Source organism: Xenia sp. Carnegie-2017, unplaced genomic scaffold (assembly GCF_021976095.1).
Source record: "Xenia sp. Carnegie-2017 unplaced genomic scaffold, XeniaSp_v1 HiC_scaffold_16, whole genome shotgun sequence".
In the NCBI taxonomy this organism is placed as follows: Eukaryota; Metazoa; Cnidaria; class Anthozoa; order Malacalcyonacea; family Xeniidae; genus Xenia; species Xenia sp. Carnegie-2017.
Genome location: NW_025813469.1, coordinates 1,492,135 through 1,508,014, shown reverse-complemented (window position 1 = coordinate 1,508,014; position 15,880 = coordinate 1,492,135). Strand labels below are relative to the sequence as shown.

At 35.3% G+C, this 15,880-nt stretch overlaps 5 protein-coding genes and 1 long non-coding RNA gene across 6 annotated transcripts; 2 read left to right on the top strand and 4 right to left on the bottom strand.

The window, feature by feature from the left end:
• Positions 1–44: 44 nt before the first annotated feature.
• LOC124436228 lies at positions 45–1,388 on the top strand. Its single transcript, XR_006945230.1, has 3 exons — positions 45–464; positions 534–578; positions 870–1,388. It is a non-coding gene; the product is annotated as an uncharacterized LOC124436228 (long non-coding RNA).
• Positions 1,389–1,458: 70 nt separating this feature from the next.
• On the bottom strand, positions 1,459–2,293 carry LOC124436227 (chromosome transmission fidelity protein 8 homolog). Its single transcript, XM_046986171.1, has 3 exons — positions 2,165–2,293; positions 1,919–2,030; positions 1,459–1,860 (listed from the first exon to the last, which is right to left on the bottom strand). The coding sequence occupies exons 1-3, from the start codon at positions 2,185–2,187 to the stop codon at positions 1,645–1,647; spliced, it is 351 nt and encodes a 116-aa protein (XP_046842127.1). The 5' UTR covers positions 2,188–2,293; the 3' UTR covers positions 1,459–1,644.
• LOC124436225 (inositol monophosphatase 1-like) lies at positions 2,289–4,212 on the top strand. The gene is made up of 8 exons (XM_046986168.1): positions 2,289–2,482; positions 2,561–2,694; positions 2,769–2,873; positions 3,241–3,286; positions 3,387–3,498; positions 3,583–3,697; positions 3,774–3,925; positions 3,995–4,212. The coding sequence occupies exons 1-8, from the start codon at positions 2,387–2,389 to the stop codon at positions 4,099–4,101; spliced, it is 867 nt and encodes a 288-aa protein (XP_046842124.1). The 5' UTR covers positions 2,289–2,386; the 3' UTR covers positions 4,102–4,212.
• On the bottom strand, positions 4,028–7,490 carry LOC124436224 (ER degradation-enhancing alpha-mannosidase-like protein 2). The gene is made up of 12 exons (XM_046986167.1): positions 7,332–7,490; positions 7,130–7,240; positions 6,988–7,027; positions 6,774–6,879; positions 6,561–6,686; positions 6,024–6,161; positions 5,875–5,948; positions 5,655–5,796; positions 5,442–5,566; positions 5,004–5,148; positions 4,798–4,919; positions 4,028–4,655 (listed from the first exon to the last, which is right to left on the bottom strand). Exons 1-12 carry the CDS (start codon positions 7,436–7,438, stop codon positions 4,326–4,328), a joined length of 1,566 nt encoding a protein of 521 aa, XP_046842123.1. The 5' UTR covers positions 7,439–7,490; the 3' UTR covers positions 4,028–4,325.
• LOC124436226 (exosome complex component RRP42-like) lies at positions 7,374–9,049 on the bottom strand. The gene is made up of 7 exons (XM_046986169.1): positions 8,849–9,049; positions 8,677–8,771; positions 8,429–8,594; positions 8,280–8,350; positions 8,087–8,207; positions 7,796–7,951; positions 7,374–7,723 (listed from the first exon to the last, which is right to left on the bottom strand). Exons 1-7 carry the CDS (start codon positions 9,005–9,007, stop codon positions 7,697–7,699), a joined length of 795 nt encoding a protein of 264 aa, XP_046842125.1. The 5' UTR covers positions 9,008–9,049; the 3' UTR covers positions 7,374–7,696.
• An 84-nt stretch (positions 9,050–9,133) lies between these two features.
• On the bottom strand, positions 9,134–15,810 carry LOC124436221 (pre-mRNA-splicing factor ATP-dependent RNA helicase DHX16-like). Its single transcript, XM_046986165.1, has 22 exons — positions 15,545–15,810; positions 15,021–15,383; positions 14,842–14,898; positions 14,544–14,758; positions 14,198–14,357; positions 14,026–14,112; positions 13,901–13,948; positions 13,647–13,712; positions 13,312–13,491; positions 13,043–13,096; positions 12,841–12,902; positions 12,281–12,422; positions 12,108–12,176; positions 11,645–11,896; positions 11,433–11,573; positions 11,259–11,372; positions 11,012–11,179; positions 10,612–10,679; positions 10,211–10,535; positions 10,003–10,080; positions 9,582–9,680; positions 9,134–9,461 (listed from the first exon to the last, which is right to left on the bottom strand). Exons 1-22 carry the CDS (start codon positions 15,749–15,751, stop codon positions 9,330–9,332), a joined length of 3,087 nt encoding a protein of 1,028 aa, XP_046842121.1. The 5' UTR covers positions 15,752–15,810; the 3' UTR covers positions 9,134–9,329.
• Between the last annotated feature and the right edge of the window lie 70 nt (positions 15,811–15,880).

The window sequence follows — 15,880 nt, the reverse complement described above, 5'->3', positions numbered from 1 at the left end:
CAATAAACGCCAACACGCACTTATGCACCCCCAACTGTGTTGACGGTAGCACGATGTTTTCTCGAAAAATTGTTGTAAAATATGTTCGAAACTTTTGCGAATATAAGAATCAATATAACTTTTGGTGATTTTTTGTAATCCCAGCATGTTCGTCTGGCCACTCTAGTTATTCAATCTGAATGTTTGCATGAATTACACACACCAGTAGGCAGTGGGACAATACCATTGGGACACATAAAGGTTACTGTAACTGTACTACATCGTTATATTAAACTGCAAGTAACTCAGTTTTTGGTCTTTTATCGTTTGTTTAAAATTTTATTGGAACGATAATCTTGCGCTAACTCTACTCATGACATTCAAACGTCAACACAATTTCAATTTCAATTTGAGAGACATACTAATATATGCGACGGTCATGTTCATTTATATTGAGCAGGCCATTACAAAAAGCCTTGATGAAGGTAATTGCTATTAGTATACTGAATGATGCTAGTGGACCAAAATTTACGATATTTTATTTTATCATTTAGTGGGTATCATTAAAAACCATGCAAATGAGTCAATAACATCGCAAGGTAACGTTGTTGACCATACGACCAGCTGAAAGAGATATCGCATGCATTTTTTACCCATGGAAAATTCATTATTATACTTTAAGTTGAAACTGGAGTAAATGAATGAAAAATATCTTCAATGATTTTTTCCATCACAACACATAAAATACATCTAGGATTTGACAACCACACCATGGGCCCTTTTTCATAAAGTTTAATGCCAATTTACATTTCTTGGAATCATCAAGTGATAATATTGCGTTTTCTCTGAATGTCTAAATTTTCAATTGACATTTGTTACTTCCAATCTAGCAGAACATCGTCGAATGTGGCGAAACATGTGGACAACTGGAATCTTTGCCATTTTTTTTGCTGTTCTTTCTTTACTATTCCTGATAAAATTTTGGCAAGAGACTCAAAGAACAAAGCGAATTATTCACAGTTTTGCTGACATTTAGAAGGTCATTAAGTGTTGATAGTTCTATGGGAAGATTGTACACAATTCACACATTTTTCTTTGCTGAATATTTGTTATGGAAATGAAGGAGTTGCTCATTTCCTTGTCGATGGTTTAAGTTAAGAAATTATGATTTAGTCATTGCTTGAATTGTGCTAAACTGTTCAAGCAGAAGATGGTGAATCTGTGAGAAGAATACATATGTACACACTTTTATATGAATTGCTAAAAGGTAGAAATGGCTATTATTATGGATGTCTTCCACCTAGCTATTACTAATTAGGGCACTTCAGGACTCAGATGCACTATACAATATTGCTTATAACTTGTAATTTATGTTCATTAAGTTGTGAAATGTTAGCCTCTTCACAGTATAGACTCTTTCCAAGTTTATTTAAAGTTTGTTTTGTTTGGTTGAGGAAAATGGAATTTGTCTATTGCCTATAAAGTGCACCATTTTTCAAAGATTTCATTTCAAATGATTTCAAATCAAAAGATTTCAATTGGTGTTGTGGTATGGCTAACTCATGAAGTGGCCCCTTTCAGATGGAATGTAAAGCCAAGGCATCAGATTATACTTAATAAGTTTTGCATTTGTCTATGAAAAGCAATCAAATCCAGCACAACTATTTATTTTCTACTCTTCTTTTTCTTTACAATGATTGGCTTTGGTCTCGTCTTGAAAATAATCTTCTTCCTTATTAGGGCTTGAACAATATATTCAGTTGTTGGTTGGCATCCCTCTTCTTGGATGATTTTCGTTTTTTTTAACACGGCAAATGGTTTCTCAAGAGTAACTACCTTGCCACTCAATAAATGATGGCCAATGATTAGCAATGGCTGTCCCTAAGCAAAAATTTTGTTTTCAAGTTTTCTTGAACTATACTTCAGTGCAATATATTACCTTTTCATCAAAATGAAGGTCTCCGATAGGTAACCCATTATATCCACCACTCTTGTTGCTCTCCAACACACCTTGCAGTTCAATTACAATCCAGTCTTTCTCTGCAGGTTCACTATAAAAAGATAATTTAGATAAAATATGGTATCTATCATATTAGTACACTAACAAAAACTTTTATATAGTGATTAGTGTATAAAATAAGGTTCAGCAATCTTACAGATGTAAAAATCCAAAATCAACACTTACAATTTTACAAGTATTTGAACCATCTTTTACGATATTTAACTGGTAAATCGTTAAATTTGACCAAAAAAAAATTACATCATTTTCCTCGATTCAATTCGTCCGCCATTTTCTGCAACCAATATGCATGTGAGGGGGTGAGAATGACATTATACAAAGATTTCCCATTTGTGGCATGGTAATTTGGTAAACAATTGATAGTCATTAATAGTACCAATATTTGATATGGCTGCAGAACCCAAAAAAATTAAGCTGGACGAAAAACATGATTTGAAGCTTTATCATGAAGAGGCCGTAAATATAGCTAGAAAAGCAGGAAATGTAAGCATCAGTAAAACATAACTTTTTAACTGTTCAGGTACATGCTGCATAGTAAAACCGCCTTTATGTAATAAATAGCTCGTTCGTAACGCCTTTTATGAGGACAAAAGCTTCGAGACTAAGGAGCATAAGACAGATCTTGTCACAAAGACCGACCAGGAAACTGAGACACTGATTTTTAATCATTTCAAAGAAAAATTTCCCTCTCACAGGTGTGACTCGCTGACTGTGGTTTGTTGTTAATAGTTGGGATAACGTTGTATGGAACTGATGTAATGTTTTAAAGTTTTATAGGTGAAGAATCAGTTGCTTATGGACAAAAATGTGACCTAACTGACAATCCTACCTGGATAATTGATCCAATTGATGGAACTACAAATTTCATTCAAAAGTATATCTATAACTTTTCAATTTAGACTATGGGAGTAAAGGGGACTATATATATGCAACATAAATACACCTAAGTTGAGACAAATGCTATGAAACCTATGTTTGCAGTTTACAATATTTGCTCTTTCTCATAGTTTTAAAGAGTTGTATTGTTTACAAACACTGGCAGGCAGATTTTGTTGAGTGCTTTTAGTAGACAACACTCGCAACAATTTATAACCTTCCTTGGGATACATCTGCCTGCTAGCAAAATGTAAAAAATCCAACTCATCTCTTGCATCATATTTCTGACATGCTCCCATTTAGCAGATCTTATGCGACTCCCTAGTATAAATCATGTGATTACAACTTTATTCGTAAAAATTTAGGTTTCCATTTGTTGCAATATCAATTGCATTGGCCATTAACAAGGAGGTAAAATTTTCAACAAAATGAACGTTTCCTACCAAAACCACAAAACTATTTATTATAAATGAAATTACATTTATATTTGGTTTATTGTCATATGAAATAGCTTGTAATTGGTGTGATCTATAATCCGATATTGGATGAGATGTTTTCAGCAATTACTGGACAAGGGGCTACATGTAATGATGCATCGATAAATGTACCCAATGATGTCACAGGTTATAAAAACAGTTCTATTCAATTTTACCAGATAATGATTTATTTTCCAACTATTATGTCATGCCATAATATCTCAATTTCAGAACTTAATCAGGCATTACTGATCACAGAAACAGGTGCTGACAGAAATGAACAGCGTATTTCTTCGGTACTTGAAAATTTAAGGAAATTAATCATGGAGCCTCACTTGGCCAGAGGGTGTGTAGTGTTTGTGCTACCTGACATAAATCATTATTGACATAGTTGAATTTTTCTTTTAAATGATTGTCTTCAGGGTTCGTGCTTTGGGTTCAGCTGCACTTAACATGTGTTACGTGGCATGTGGACGAGCTAATGCATATTATGAATTTGGAATTCATTGTTGGGATGTTGCAGCTGGTATTGTAATACTGAAAGAAGCAGGTGGTTCAGTCTTAGGAGCTACAGGTATAACCTAGGTTACTTAAACATGGCCTGTACTTCTTTCCTTTCCAAGTGCATAAAATTTTATTGCAGGTGAAGAGCTAGACATAATGGCCAGAGAAGTTGTTTGCGCCTCAAGTGATGTTTTATGTAAAAAGATATGTAATGTAATTACAAGAATACCACATGATCGTGATTGATGTAATCTACAAACCTTAATATTTAGATTAAAAAATGTTTTGTTTGAAAAATGTTTTACATGTTGTAAGTAACACTGGTTTTTAAAGAGTTATTAAACTATTTATGTAGCATGTTTGTCTCAATACCTTGTATGTAATGAACTACAAAAAAAACCCTACAAAAGAATTCTTACATCCATCTTTCCTTTACAGCTTGTACTAAACCTGAAAGCAACTATTGTTTATTAGTCTTCAATAAAATTTTCTCCAAATGATAGCCTAGCATCAAAGTTACGAGTCTTGCATGTGAGAGGCAATGGTGTCACTTTTGTTTCAAATTCTTTTATTCTTTTTGTATGACAACATTTTAGTGCACCAATATCAATAGGGTGTGCTTCTGTGTTGAATATATAACCCTGAGAGTGCATCTTGCACTTAAGGTCATTGTCTGCTGGGTCTGACTCACCATGAAGAAAATTGTTTGCATCAAAGAGTAAATAAAGATACTTGGTTGTTTCTGCCAAGAAGAATGATTCCATTTTGTCATCTAGTTCATGAGTGATAATATTCTTTACCTAATAAGAATGAAACATCAATTTACAAGTAGCTATCATTAAAGTGAAGAAACTAACACACTCTAAACTCATACCTGGTAGATACTCAGCAATTCCATAGTTTAAACTATTGAGAAATTGCAAATGATGCTAAAAGCCTTACCGTTGCATATCCACACTTTGTCTTACAAGATGTTTCAATTGAATGTAAAATTTCTCTACCCATTTCGAGAAAATATGGATCTTTTGTAGCTTGGTATAGATACATTGTACTTTCAATCAATTCTTAAGGAGAATATACCATAGGATTCAACCATTCTTCATCCATAAACATAAATGAAAGTGTAAAAGGTTTTTACATTTTACTACCTGGACGTAGTGGATATGACTCCCTTCCTTTAATTGGTAAACCATGTGCAATTTGAAGGAACTCTGGTGTAAAACCAAACTTTCTCCATACACTATAATAGTTTTTTAATGTTCTGGATGCATTTGCAACATCTCCATGAAGTGTCTAGGATATATAAATGATGCTGACCACAGAGACATGAACTATGTTTGTAAATGCTAGGTTGGTATAGTAAGTTGTACTATACAACCTTAAAGTCATCTTCAGAGTCATTTTGAGAATACAAGAGATAGTGAAAGGACTGTTGTCACTTGAAACCTTATTCATCTTCCTTAAATCTTCATATCTTCATTAGACTCAAGATATACCAATCATCCAACCTCCTTCTTATAAACCACAATGCTGTTCAAACCATTTACTTGAGACATGAAATGAGCTATTAATAAGTTCAACTATACCTGCAAACCTGGCCAATATGCATCAAGAGAGTGAAATGTTGTCATTGAATACTTTCCCTTAAACATATTTGACCAAATGTACCAGTCATCCACCTTGTTATAAACCACAATGCTTTTATACAGTTCTAAAAAGCAAATGCAATATATTGACAAGTTGTAATATAACCTTTCACCAAACGTAGGAAAAAAGAATCACATATAATGTAGGACTACCTCTAAACATTTCCAAAAGCCACGGTGAATCGAATAGAATAGCACCTTTGAGAAGATATTCAAAATATGAATCTATCCCCGGACCTATTCCACTATCTTGAGCTGTCCATTTGGATGTCTGAACATCAATATGGTTTCCAACCTTAAACCAATTTGCTCATGTTTAAACTCAGCAAGAAAATTGTGTGTTTTGACATATCAATAATCATGATATATTCACCAGGCCTAAATCTGACTTTGCTTTCCAGAGTCCATTTAGAGCCCTTAAAGCTGCATCTTCAAACCTTTGATCACCTAAAAACAGGTGAATATTCTAGTTTGGACAGTAACACATCTCTTCACACCTCTGTCACTCAAAGTGATGCACACCTGTCAATCTAGACAAAGTTCCAAATTCTAAAATAAAGGTTCCAACGCCGGCTGTACAAGTGATGGATGTTTCACCCTCAGGCACACCGTAACGCAAATTGACAGTACCATATGGCATACCAGTGTTTGTATCAAAAGCTAAAATTCAGAATAAAGTAAATGGTTTGAACCCGGGAGTATTCTTACATGTTTGTAAATGTATATCATCCAGATTGCTATAGTCCTGAAAGAACTGTTTTGTTGTTGTTGACTAACGTTTGACAACCTTAGCGGTAGTCATCTTCAGAGTCAAATGAGGAGTAGACATCTAACAAATACGGCTAACCTGACATTTACTCCTCATTTGACTCTGAAGATGACTACCGCTAAGGTTGCCAATTGTCAGTCAAGAACAACAAAAACAGTCCTTCTCAGAACTATACCAACCTGGACGATCTACATTTACAAACATGTAAAAATTCAGAATATAAACAATCACCATTGAGACAAAACAAAATCACTATTTTATAACTTTGCTTGAAATTTTTTCCCACAAACCAGGAAGAAGGCGCTCAGCAACATCAAAAGCTAAATTCAACAATGGACCATCACATGGCCAGTTATCATCAAGTTGAAAACCAACTCTTCCTGATAGAAGATGGGCAGACAATAGACCACCAACCACTACATGAGAAAACACTACTACAGCAAACTATTGAACTGTAGTGTCATATTGTTTATACACGAGATTTACTTTCATTTTTGCAGTACCTCTTATATTTGTCTCGAAAACAGAAACATTGATGTCTCTATCAAAATCTAGAGTTTTGACAAGAGCGCTTGCAACTCGTACAAATTCAGTTTGGTTTCCAATAACCTAAATAGATTAAGAAGATTTATGCACATCAAACATTTTGCTATCATCAATAATTCATGATACTACTTACAGCTCAGTATTTATCATAAGTATTTATTAATTTCTTACCAGTAAGGTATCAAGGGCATCTATTAAAGTCAAGGAATAGCTAATAATAAAAACAGATACATCAATCACAGAGGCACATCTCTTGGTATGTTTTTCAGTGGCTTTAAACCTTTAATTGAAAATACAGTTATTTAAGAGTTACCTGCCCCATGTGTCATGACCAGTGCAAGTCAGAGGTTTCAGTTCATCATAAGGATATGCATACTTCATGTAGCCATTATAACTATGGTAGAACATAGATACTACTTTCTCCCTAAAAACAATATGGAAAGCTACCGACGCACACAAACACGTCACACGTAGTTTGTACAATGACAATGAACTTATGTTTTTTTTATAAATACCTTAACGATGATATATCGCGATTAGAGATGGTAAGCACAAAATTTGATGGCATAAGGGTATGAAGTAAGAATAAAATAAATATATTAATACCATTATGAGATAGCATATTTACACAAAAATATGAATTACAGAACTTATTTCAAATTTTTCCGCCATCTTGTTTGATCAATTTCATCTTGAGAGGACTGGGAACCATCTGCGTTGTTCGGCGATCCCCATGATGGGGAATTCCCAGATCGTATCAACAAATTGTAACCCTCTTATTGGCATACTTTACTGGTATATTCAGCTGCTGGTACAAAACCAACTTTCTCCCTTGTACTATCCTGTTCTTCAAACTTAAGAGCTTGGCACAGTTGATTATTTAATGATTTTCCAATTCTACAGCCACCTGAATTACAAGCATGTCGAATAGAGCTAATAAAAGCATGAAATGACAAAGCTTGTTAAGCAAAATGTATACCTCCAACATTTCAGCCAAGAGCTCAGGTTCAACTGCACTAGAACCCAATCTCTGTATGCCAGAGATATTACCATCACCATTTATTGCGACCAGTATTTGACCATCCGTACAAAACTCTTCCTCCATACAAGCATCGACCACAAATTCATGTTCAATCTTAAAGCAAACAAACCAAGAGAGAAAGAAATATGGAAACTTTTATGATCTTTCTTCTACTATCAAAAATCATGCTATAATCAAATGGGTCCACACTGGAGTAGCATTAGATAGTCCATTTATCGTAATGTATACCTTATTTAAAGTTACAAATACAGGCACATTCTTGATATCAATACGACTAAAGTCATAAGGATCATCAGAAATTTCTAGCTCATTCATTCCTTCTTCAACATTCACTGTGACATTAGGAATCCTGATTGAAAAAAATTGTGAATTAATGCCCTGAAATTATCATTACCATGCCTTTTTCTTCATACTAACCAACCTTGTGTTATGTAATGCAGCCTTGACTGCAATTGATAAAGAATCAAAGAGATTTCCACCACATTCCAAAACCTTAAAAAAATCAAAACACCTAGGTCAGTTACACTGGAATTAAATTGTGATTATTCAGTAAACAAACCAGTTTCATACCAAAGCATCGACGTATAAAACCCAACATTGTTGTCCAGATACAATAGACAGTGATTTGAGATCAATTGCCGACTTGTTACTAAATGCTTTGTCCAATATTCTACTTAATTCTGACGACAATTCTTCCCCACCACGACCTTCAAATTTGGGAGACGCATTTGCCGAGCTAAATAGAAAATAATTACATAATTCTCTTTCGTACTCCTGATAAATTCATAATCATCAAACAAAACTTAAACGCATGATACCAGTTTACAAGAAACTCGATTCTTCCATAATCTGGAAATCCAAACACAGGCTCTCCAATTTCAGCTTTTACTCCAACAAGAATGTCTGTTTTAGACTATAAATGGCATTACGTACAAAACTAAAGCCAGTGAAGGATACAAAATACACAAAACGTGAACTCAAACAAATTACCAATCGAAGTCTTGCTGACCCACTCGTGTTGGAAACGACGTCCGTTTCTATTTCAAAATATCTATAATCTTTTCTTTCTCTTCCATCCAGTCGAAAGTCATCAAAAACACCATTCTTTATGAAGATCTTCTCATCTTTTGACAACACAACACGTGCCATTTTGACTTTGGCACCTGGCTGTGTGTTGGGCTGTTGGGAGATTGGGGCATACTAAGTTGTAAGAAATTAGTCAGAATCAAGTAACAGTCCACCACTATATCACGATAATCTAGAGTTTGGCTTCAGTTTCGTGAGGTAAACGAGAAAACATAAGGTTCACTTTATTAAAAAAGAAGGGGGAAAGCAATGCAGATATTAAGAACTGCTAAAATACCATTGTTATTTGAGAATAAAATATAATTTTTGCAGCTAATTCTGTTCAATCTGTTGTTTGCCGTTGTCTTCAAATGCGAGCTTTCAAGCTCAAAATTTCATTGTGTTGTCACGTCTTCAGCTCCTCTCTTGTAGCTCCAACTTTCTTGGGCATTTTATGGCTAGTACTGTCCTCTATCTCTTTTGCTTTATAATAGTGCGGCGCAACTTCCAGCAACCACGAGTTTTCAATTTCAAATACCTAAAAAGCAACAGATTATGCCGTTACAGGTACTTAAGTAATCAGTTCATTCAACAAAGTCAAAGAGCGGTAAATTCAACATTTTTAGTAAAAGTGAAGACAAAGGGGAAAAGAACAAACCTGTCTCATGAATTCTTTTGTCGTAAAAACCAATTCATGATAAATCAACCAACGCGGTTTATCTTCAAATAAACTGCTGTTAGGATGGATCATAACCGTCTGAAAAAAAGACGTGAAAAAATTACTAGAAATTGCGAAAAAAATTACTAGAAACTGTGAAGAAAATTACTAGAAACTGTGAAAAAAATTACTAGAAACTGTGAAGAAATTACTAGAAACTGCGATCAACATGTTTCATTGTTTGCACATTTGCCGAGATCAAAACTACGTAAGAGAAATTTTATGTTGTTATTGGACAAGTATATCCACCATATATAAATATTATTGCATCTTGAGGTTTCCACTATTTATGATGGCATCTCACAACACAAGAAACTAATGGTGAGAGACAAGTGAAGGGTTATTCCGGTGACGTCATCACCTGTTGGTGCTTCACCGTTCTGTATTGACCACCTTTTCCAAGTCGAGCAGTGTGATAAAAAAATCCTGCTGTGTATGCCTAAAATAGTAATGAAAATGAGAGAAGGAGTTACATAATAAATTTGCATGTATGTGTGTGCAGTATCTCAACAAAAATATTATCGACGCCAAAGAGAAGTGTCGTAAGACAATAACAGAAACCTCCCAACCTTTCTTATGGCACTAGAGTCGTGAGGATTTGAAGTGATTTCAATTTCAACGCGCTCCATTAGACCTTCCAACTGATCTCGAACATCTCTTGCACGTTTCATAGAGCGATGTTGAATGAAATTTTCGAAACACCATTGTGTCGAGTAATCTGTCTCTGCCCATTGTTCGTAAACATTGAGTAAAGTAAGGTGATCACCCCCCGGGCGGAAGAAATTCTTTCGGGCATTATCGGCGTGAACCGCTTTGTCTTTCGGTCGATAAAATATTGCGTTATTCACGGATAGCATGGAAGCAATTGTGAGTATTTGTTCAGTGCATTTGTATCTGTAACAAATATCCCAAATGCAAAGTACATTTCTACAAATACATGATAGTTCTTTTGACAAAATTATCGACATACTTTTCGGATGCAATCAGAGCTTTCGACATCATTGGATCAACAGGGAACTCCGCCATCCGTCGACCAAGCTACAAAATATGTTCAACAACAGAATTATAAAAAAGCGGTATGTACTCCTTTCCAGGAGAATACTGGCGATCGAAATCAAAACATAAAATAAAAAAAGTCATTTTCAGAGCTATTTTCATCAAACTATGTGATGAGGCGGATGTCTAAAAAGTTAAAGTTCACGTCGAAGTGGAATTGAAAATTATTTTTCGTGAAATACATTACAGCAATTTCATCTTTGTAAGTTTCAAACAGTAGAAAAGTAATGACGGTTATAGACAAAGGAAAGGGATGAATCTAAGTTAAATTGATGCGAGAATTGCAAACTATTGGGTGGGAATAATTTTGATACCTTGGTCAGTTCACCATGATGATTGAGCGCTCCCAATGCATACAGTTGTTCCAAAGCTAAAATCAAAGTCTCTGCTGGAGGCGGATCCATAAAATCAAAATGAATGAGATCATTGATTCCAAGACTTTTCAGCAACAACACAACATTTCCAAGATTTGTTCTTTGAATCTGCAGATAAACTTGTACGACTTACATTCACACACAAACTCTCAAATTAAAAGTACAAATTATACAAGCATGTACAAACCTCGGGTATTGTATTTTCTTCCAGTTCGTTTTTGTAAGCCCAGGCCGTATAGAGTCGAAAGCACTTTCCAGCTGCCACACGACCTGCACGTCCCGCTCGCTGATTGGCTGAAGCCTGAGGAGAGAATAGCATTCAGGCATGTATTAAATGCAAGAGGATTTCAACAAGACTCACCTTCGATACTGGAGTGACAACCAAAGATTCCATACCAGTTCTGGGGTTGTAACTTTTTTGTTTACAAAAACCAGGGTCAATGACGTAGATGATGCCATCAATTGTCAGTGATGTTTCGGCAATGTTGGTCGCTAAGACTACCTAGAACAAAAAAATGTAATAAAATTACGCAAAAAGAATCACTGAGAATGAATGCGAAAACACACGCAAACCTTTCTAGCTCCGGGGGGAGTGGGCTCGAATATTTTTGCCTGCATATCAGATGGTAGATTTGCGTATATTGGTAAAATGATGAGCTCCTTGATCTTCGAGCCCAGTTTACGCGTTCTCTCAGTCAAGATTTCAAATGAAGCTTCAATTTCTTCTTGGCCAGTTAGAAACACCAGAATGTCACCATCGGGTTGAGTAAGGTGTATCTGAAGAACGCTCACCACGACCGCGTCAAGATAGTCAGCTTCCGGAGCCTGGACAAGATAATATAAATCAAACATACTTTTCATATGAAATGTGAGTCTTCATAAACTCTTTAATGAGAGTAATTGGTGAAACAGAACTTCTTAAGTAACAATTTGATCTGGAGTTGTGTATTCAGTTACAACTGATAAATTGCAAACAAAGCAAAGAAGAGTAAAAGCTTTAAGACGAAGCAAAGGAGAATAAAAGCTTTCAACATGCCTTAGTGTAGTAGATATCAACAGGAAAACGTCGACCAGGAATTCGAAATATTGGAGCATCATCAAAAAACTATAAAATCAAACTGAATATCACACTATAGAAATCATTTACATAATACAGATGCATCAAATTTAAAAATGTGCCTCTAGATTATCTTCATCATCTTTACGTACGCTAGAAAACTTTTCAGCATCTAAAGTTGCACTTGAAATGAGAAGTTTTAGTTTTGGTCGAAATCGTGCGATATCTTTGACAAGACCAAACAAAACGTCCGTATGAAGCGTTCTTTCGTGTGCTTCATCGATGATCATAACGCTGTAGTAAAAAAATTGATGATTACGAATGTTCAAGGGATGACACAGGACAAAGAAGGATGACGAAGGATGAAAGAGAATGACAGAGAGTAAACAATTCAAACCTGTAACTTGCGAGATCAGGTTAGCACGAATGTTCAAGGGATGACACAGGACAAAAAAGGATGACGAAGGATGAAAGAGAATGACAGAGAGTAAACAATTCAAACCTGTAACTTGCAAGATCAGGTTCGCACAAATGTTCAAGGGATGACACAGGACAAAAAAGGATAACGAAGGATGAAAGAGAATGACAGAGAGTAAACAATTCAAACCTGTAACTTGCAAGATCAGGTTAGCACGAATGTTCAAGGGATGACACAGGACAAAAAAGGATAACAAAGGATGAAAGAGAATGACAGAGAGTAAACAATTCAAACCTGTAACTTGCAAGATCAGGTTCGCTGAGAAACTCTCTCAAGAGCATACCATCCGTCATATACTGAAAAGAGAAAATAACATTTGACATTAGAGCCGGGAATATGTTTTGCAACGTGAAACAATGCTTTTGTGTAAAATGGAAAAATAAATAAAAAATAGGATATTAAAATGTTTAAATTCAAACCTTAATTTAATTTGTACCTTAATAACTGTTCGCTCGGAGCAGCAGTCTTCAAATCTGATACTGTATCCTACCTGGAGTGATCAATATGATATCAACCAACAGTAATGCTTTCGTCGTTAATAAATTGGCGAGAGTCATATGAAACAGTTTTAACACATGAGGGAGGGGATGGTCCGACTTTACTTTCCTTTTTCCTTCATATTGACCTAACGTACCTCATCGACCTAGTTTTCTGCCAATCACATCAGGGAGGAGAGGGTGAACTTTACTTTTTGATCCGACTTACCTCATTACCCAGTTTGCTTCCAATCTCTTCAGACACGCGAGCAGCTACGCTCATGGCGGCAACACGACGTGGTTGAGTGCATCCGATCTTCATTTTCTTTGCTGTGTAGCCATCTTCGTAGAGATATTGTGGGATTTGTGTTGTTTTTCCTGAACCTGTCTCTCCTTCAATTATCAAAACCTAGCGTTTGGGAAAACGTCATGTGACGCTATTTCCATTGAAATAAATCCTTTCTGCATATTGAATTATATAATTTTACTCAAAAATATGTCTTCTTTTTCATTGCTATAAAACCAAAAACTTTCATCTTACGAAGTCATATTAATTCGACGAACCTGATGATCTTTGATGGCATCAAGTAAACTTTGTCTATATGAGTAAATTGGCAAACTTTTCCTTGTCTAAAATGAACAATAATTCAATACACCACGAATTTTTAAAGACTAAATTGCATAACTAAAATACAATAAACAGTTTAAACTATTGACATGTAGACACCTATGTATGACAGCATTATGATTGAAAAAGTTTTCATTCATTTCTTTAAATTCATCTAATGTTTAATATTGCTTCATTATGACATCAATACCTCCTCAATGGTCATTCTCTTTTTTTGATGCTCTGATAATTCTGGTTCCTTTTGAAAACAAGCAAAAGAAACTTTTACTTTTTTTACCAGAATAAATACTAACTGCATGATTGGTTGATGCAAACCTTTTCCATTATTGTTCCTGGAACATTTTCGGCTAACACAAAAGCAATTTGTTCTTCTTCTTCAACCATTAGATCATAATCTCTCGTCTTTATAGTTTCATGTCAGTGAAAAGTAGATAAATTGAAAGAAGGTCAATGACGTGCATAATAAAAGAGATGGCAAAAATTAAACCTTGTTCTTAGATTTGGCATCTTTTGCACCAAATTTCATCTTAGCCTGTCCAATTTTCTCCTCTTCCCATTGTTTTTGTTCATAGTTAGGACCAAGTTCTTCCATTATAATTTCATCGTCATATTTGGACGGTTTTGCTCCCTCTTTTGGCATTGAATACCTACAAAATCAACATAGGAATCAACATGAAAATGATACAAATGGCTTTCAAATTGAGAGCAATGTGTCAAACCACAATACACATCAAAGTAAACACCCCTTTCTCCTGTGATTCCCCCAATGTACAACAAAATCCATACATATCCCTTCATCATGCCATATCCCTTTAGTCAAACTGACATATAACCTGTCAACTTTCTCTAAGTCTCCAGCTTTTTTGTAATCTTTGGCCAAATTCAAAACTGTTTTTTTATATTCCAGTTCTTTCTTCTCGCTTTTGCTTAAATTTGAGTCCCCAAACAAATATTCATCGTCCTGGATGTCATCTTGCAGCATCTCAAGTTGATCAACCTGACGTTTCTTTACATAGTCACGTCTAGATTTCTCTCGAAGCTTTGGTAACTGAAAATATTTGAAACTTTGCTAGACATCCATAATTCACCACTTTGAAAAAAACATCTTTTATAAAAAAATCAGCTTCTCACCATTTTCTTTCTATCTTCTTCATCAAGGTTCAATCTTTTCCTTGCTTCTTCAAAAGCCTATGATTATAAAATTTTTCTTAGACGAATTTCTGAATTCTCTCGACGATATCATTAACACATCACCATAAAACAAGCCTCCATATTAATGACAGTGCAAGCATCTTCACAAGAGATCTGACCTTTTTATCGGAGCGTTCCATGACATTTCTCTGTTTCTCTTTATCTTTCTCTTTCATTCTTGCGGAAAACTCGTCTCTTTCTTGAATATCTTTAATTCTTTCTTTTTCATCTTTCTCCCATTCATCACCAGATTCAATTTCAGCTTCCTTAGTCACCATTACCTCTTCCTCACTCGATTCGGATATGTCTGCCTTCCTACGTAAATGTTTGCGACGTTTAGCCGACTTCCGATCATTCAACTTTGACTTAGTAGACGCAACTTCCTCATCACTGTCATCATCAGACAACAATTGATATGACATGTTCCTCTTTTGTTGTGCAACAATTTCTCTTTCGCGTATGCGATTTGGATTCTCTCTAACCTGTGCAAAACAAGACATGAATAAACAAATAACATACATTTTAACATGCAAGCTTCTCAACCAAAGTTATCTTTAACAAATACAAAGAACTCTAAAATATATAAACAAAGGAGACTCTGCAACAGTACACCCAAAACATATTAATTTGAGATAATGATAACCTCTTCGCGAGGAACTCGCTCCCATAGATCATTGGCAAAGCTGACTGCATCGCTATTCAAGGGACCTAAAAAGGCTTGCAGTTTTTCACGAAATAATGCCGACGTTTTCGTGCTTTGACCAAGACTGACAAGGTATTCGACAGTATGCTTGTCGGAGAAACCGAGCACATCATGGAGGCGATCTGTAACCCAAGCGTTAAGCGCCATTCACAAAGTTTTAATGCACTTCGACTACAAAATCTAAAATCCAAATCTATAACGCCATATTGGATGTTTATCATTGGACGGGGGGTGGTTGAATTAATTTGGACTAGGATTCTCTGATTATCTCAGTGG

Bases quoted from the DNA above. Each gene is read 5' to 3' on its own strand.
- LOC124436227 (XM_046986171.1), bottom strand. From the start codon at position 2,187: ATGGTTCAAATACTTGTAAAATT. The intron at 2,031-2,164 runs GTAAGTGTTGAT...ATCTTTTTATAG, and splicing joins GTTCAAATACTTGTAAAATT to TGAACCTGCAGAGAAAGACT. The intron at 1,861-1,918 runs GTAATATATTGC...ATTTTTGCTTAG, and splicing joins ACCTTCATTTTGATGAAAAG to GGACAGCCATTGCTAATCAT.
- LOC124436225 (XM_046986168.1), top strand. From the start codon at position 2,387: ATGGCTGCAGAACCCAAAAAAATTAAGCTGGACGAAAAACATGATTTG. The intron at 2,695-2,768 runs GTGTGACTCGCT...AATGTTTTAAAG, and splicing joins GAAAAATTTCCCTCTCACAG to TTTTATAGGTGAAGAATCAG. The intron at 3,287-3,386 runs GTAAAATTTTCA...CATATGAAATAG, and splicing joins CATTGGCCATTAACAAGGAG to CTTGTAATTGGTGTGATCTA.
- LOC124436224 (XM_046986167.1), bottom strand. From the start codon at position 7,438: ATGCTATCTCATAATGGTATTAATATATTTATTTTATTCTTACTTCAT. The intron at 6,687-6,773 runs GTACTGCAAAAA...TTTCTCATGTAG, and splicing joins TTTCGAGACAAATATAAGAG to TGGTTGGTGGTCTATTGTCT. The intron at 5,567-5,654 runs GTAGTCCTACAT...TTTGCTTTTTAG, and splicing joins GCTTTTGGAAATGTTTAGAG to AACTGTATAAAAGCATTGTG.
- LOC124436226 (XM_046986169.1), bottom strand. From the start codon at position 9,007: ATGGCACGTGTTGTGTTGTCAAAAGATGAGAAGATCTTCATAAAGAAT. The intron at 8,772-8,848 runs GTAATTTGTTTG...TGCCATTTATAG, and splicing joins GGTCAGCAAGACTTCGATTG to TCTAAAACAGACATTCTTGT. The intron at 8,351-8,428 runs GTATGAAACTGG...GATTTTTTTAAG, and splicing joins TTTTATACGTCGATGCTTTG to GTTTTGGAATGTGGTGGAAA.
- LOC124436221 (XM_046986165.1), bottom strand. From the start codon at position 15,751: ATGGCGCTTAACGCTTGGGTTACAGATCGCCTCCATGATGTGCTCGGT. The intron at 12,177-12,280 runs GTACGTAAAGAT...TTGATTTTATAG, and splicing joins ATGCTGAAAAGTTTTCTAGC to TTTTTTGATGATGCTCCAAT. The intron at 11,897-12,107 runs GCATGTTGAAAG...TATCTTGTCCAG, and splicing joins TTGATATCTACTACACTAAG to GCTCCGGAAGCTGACTATCT.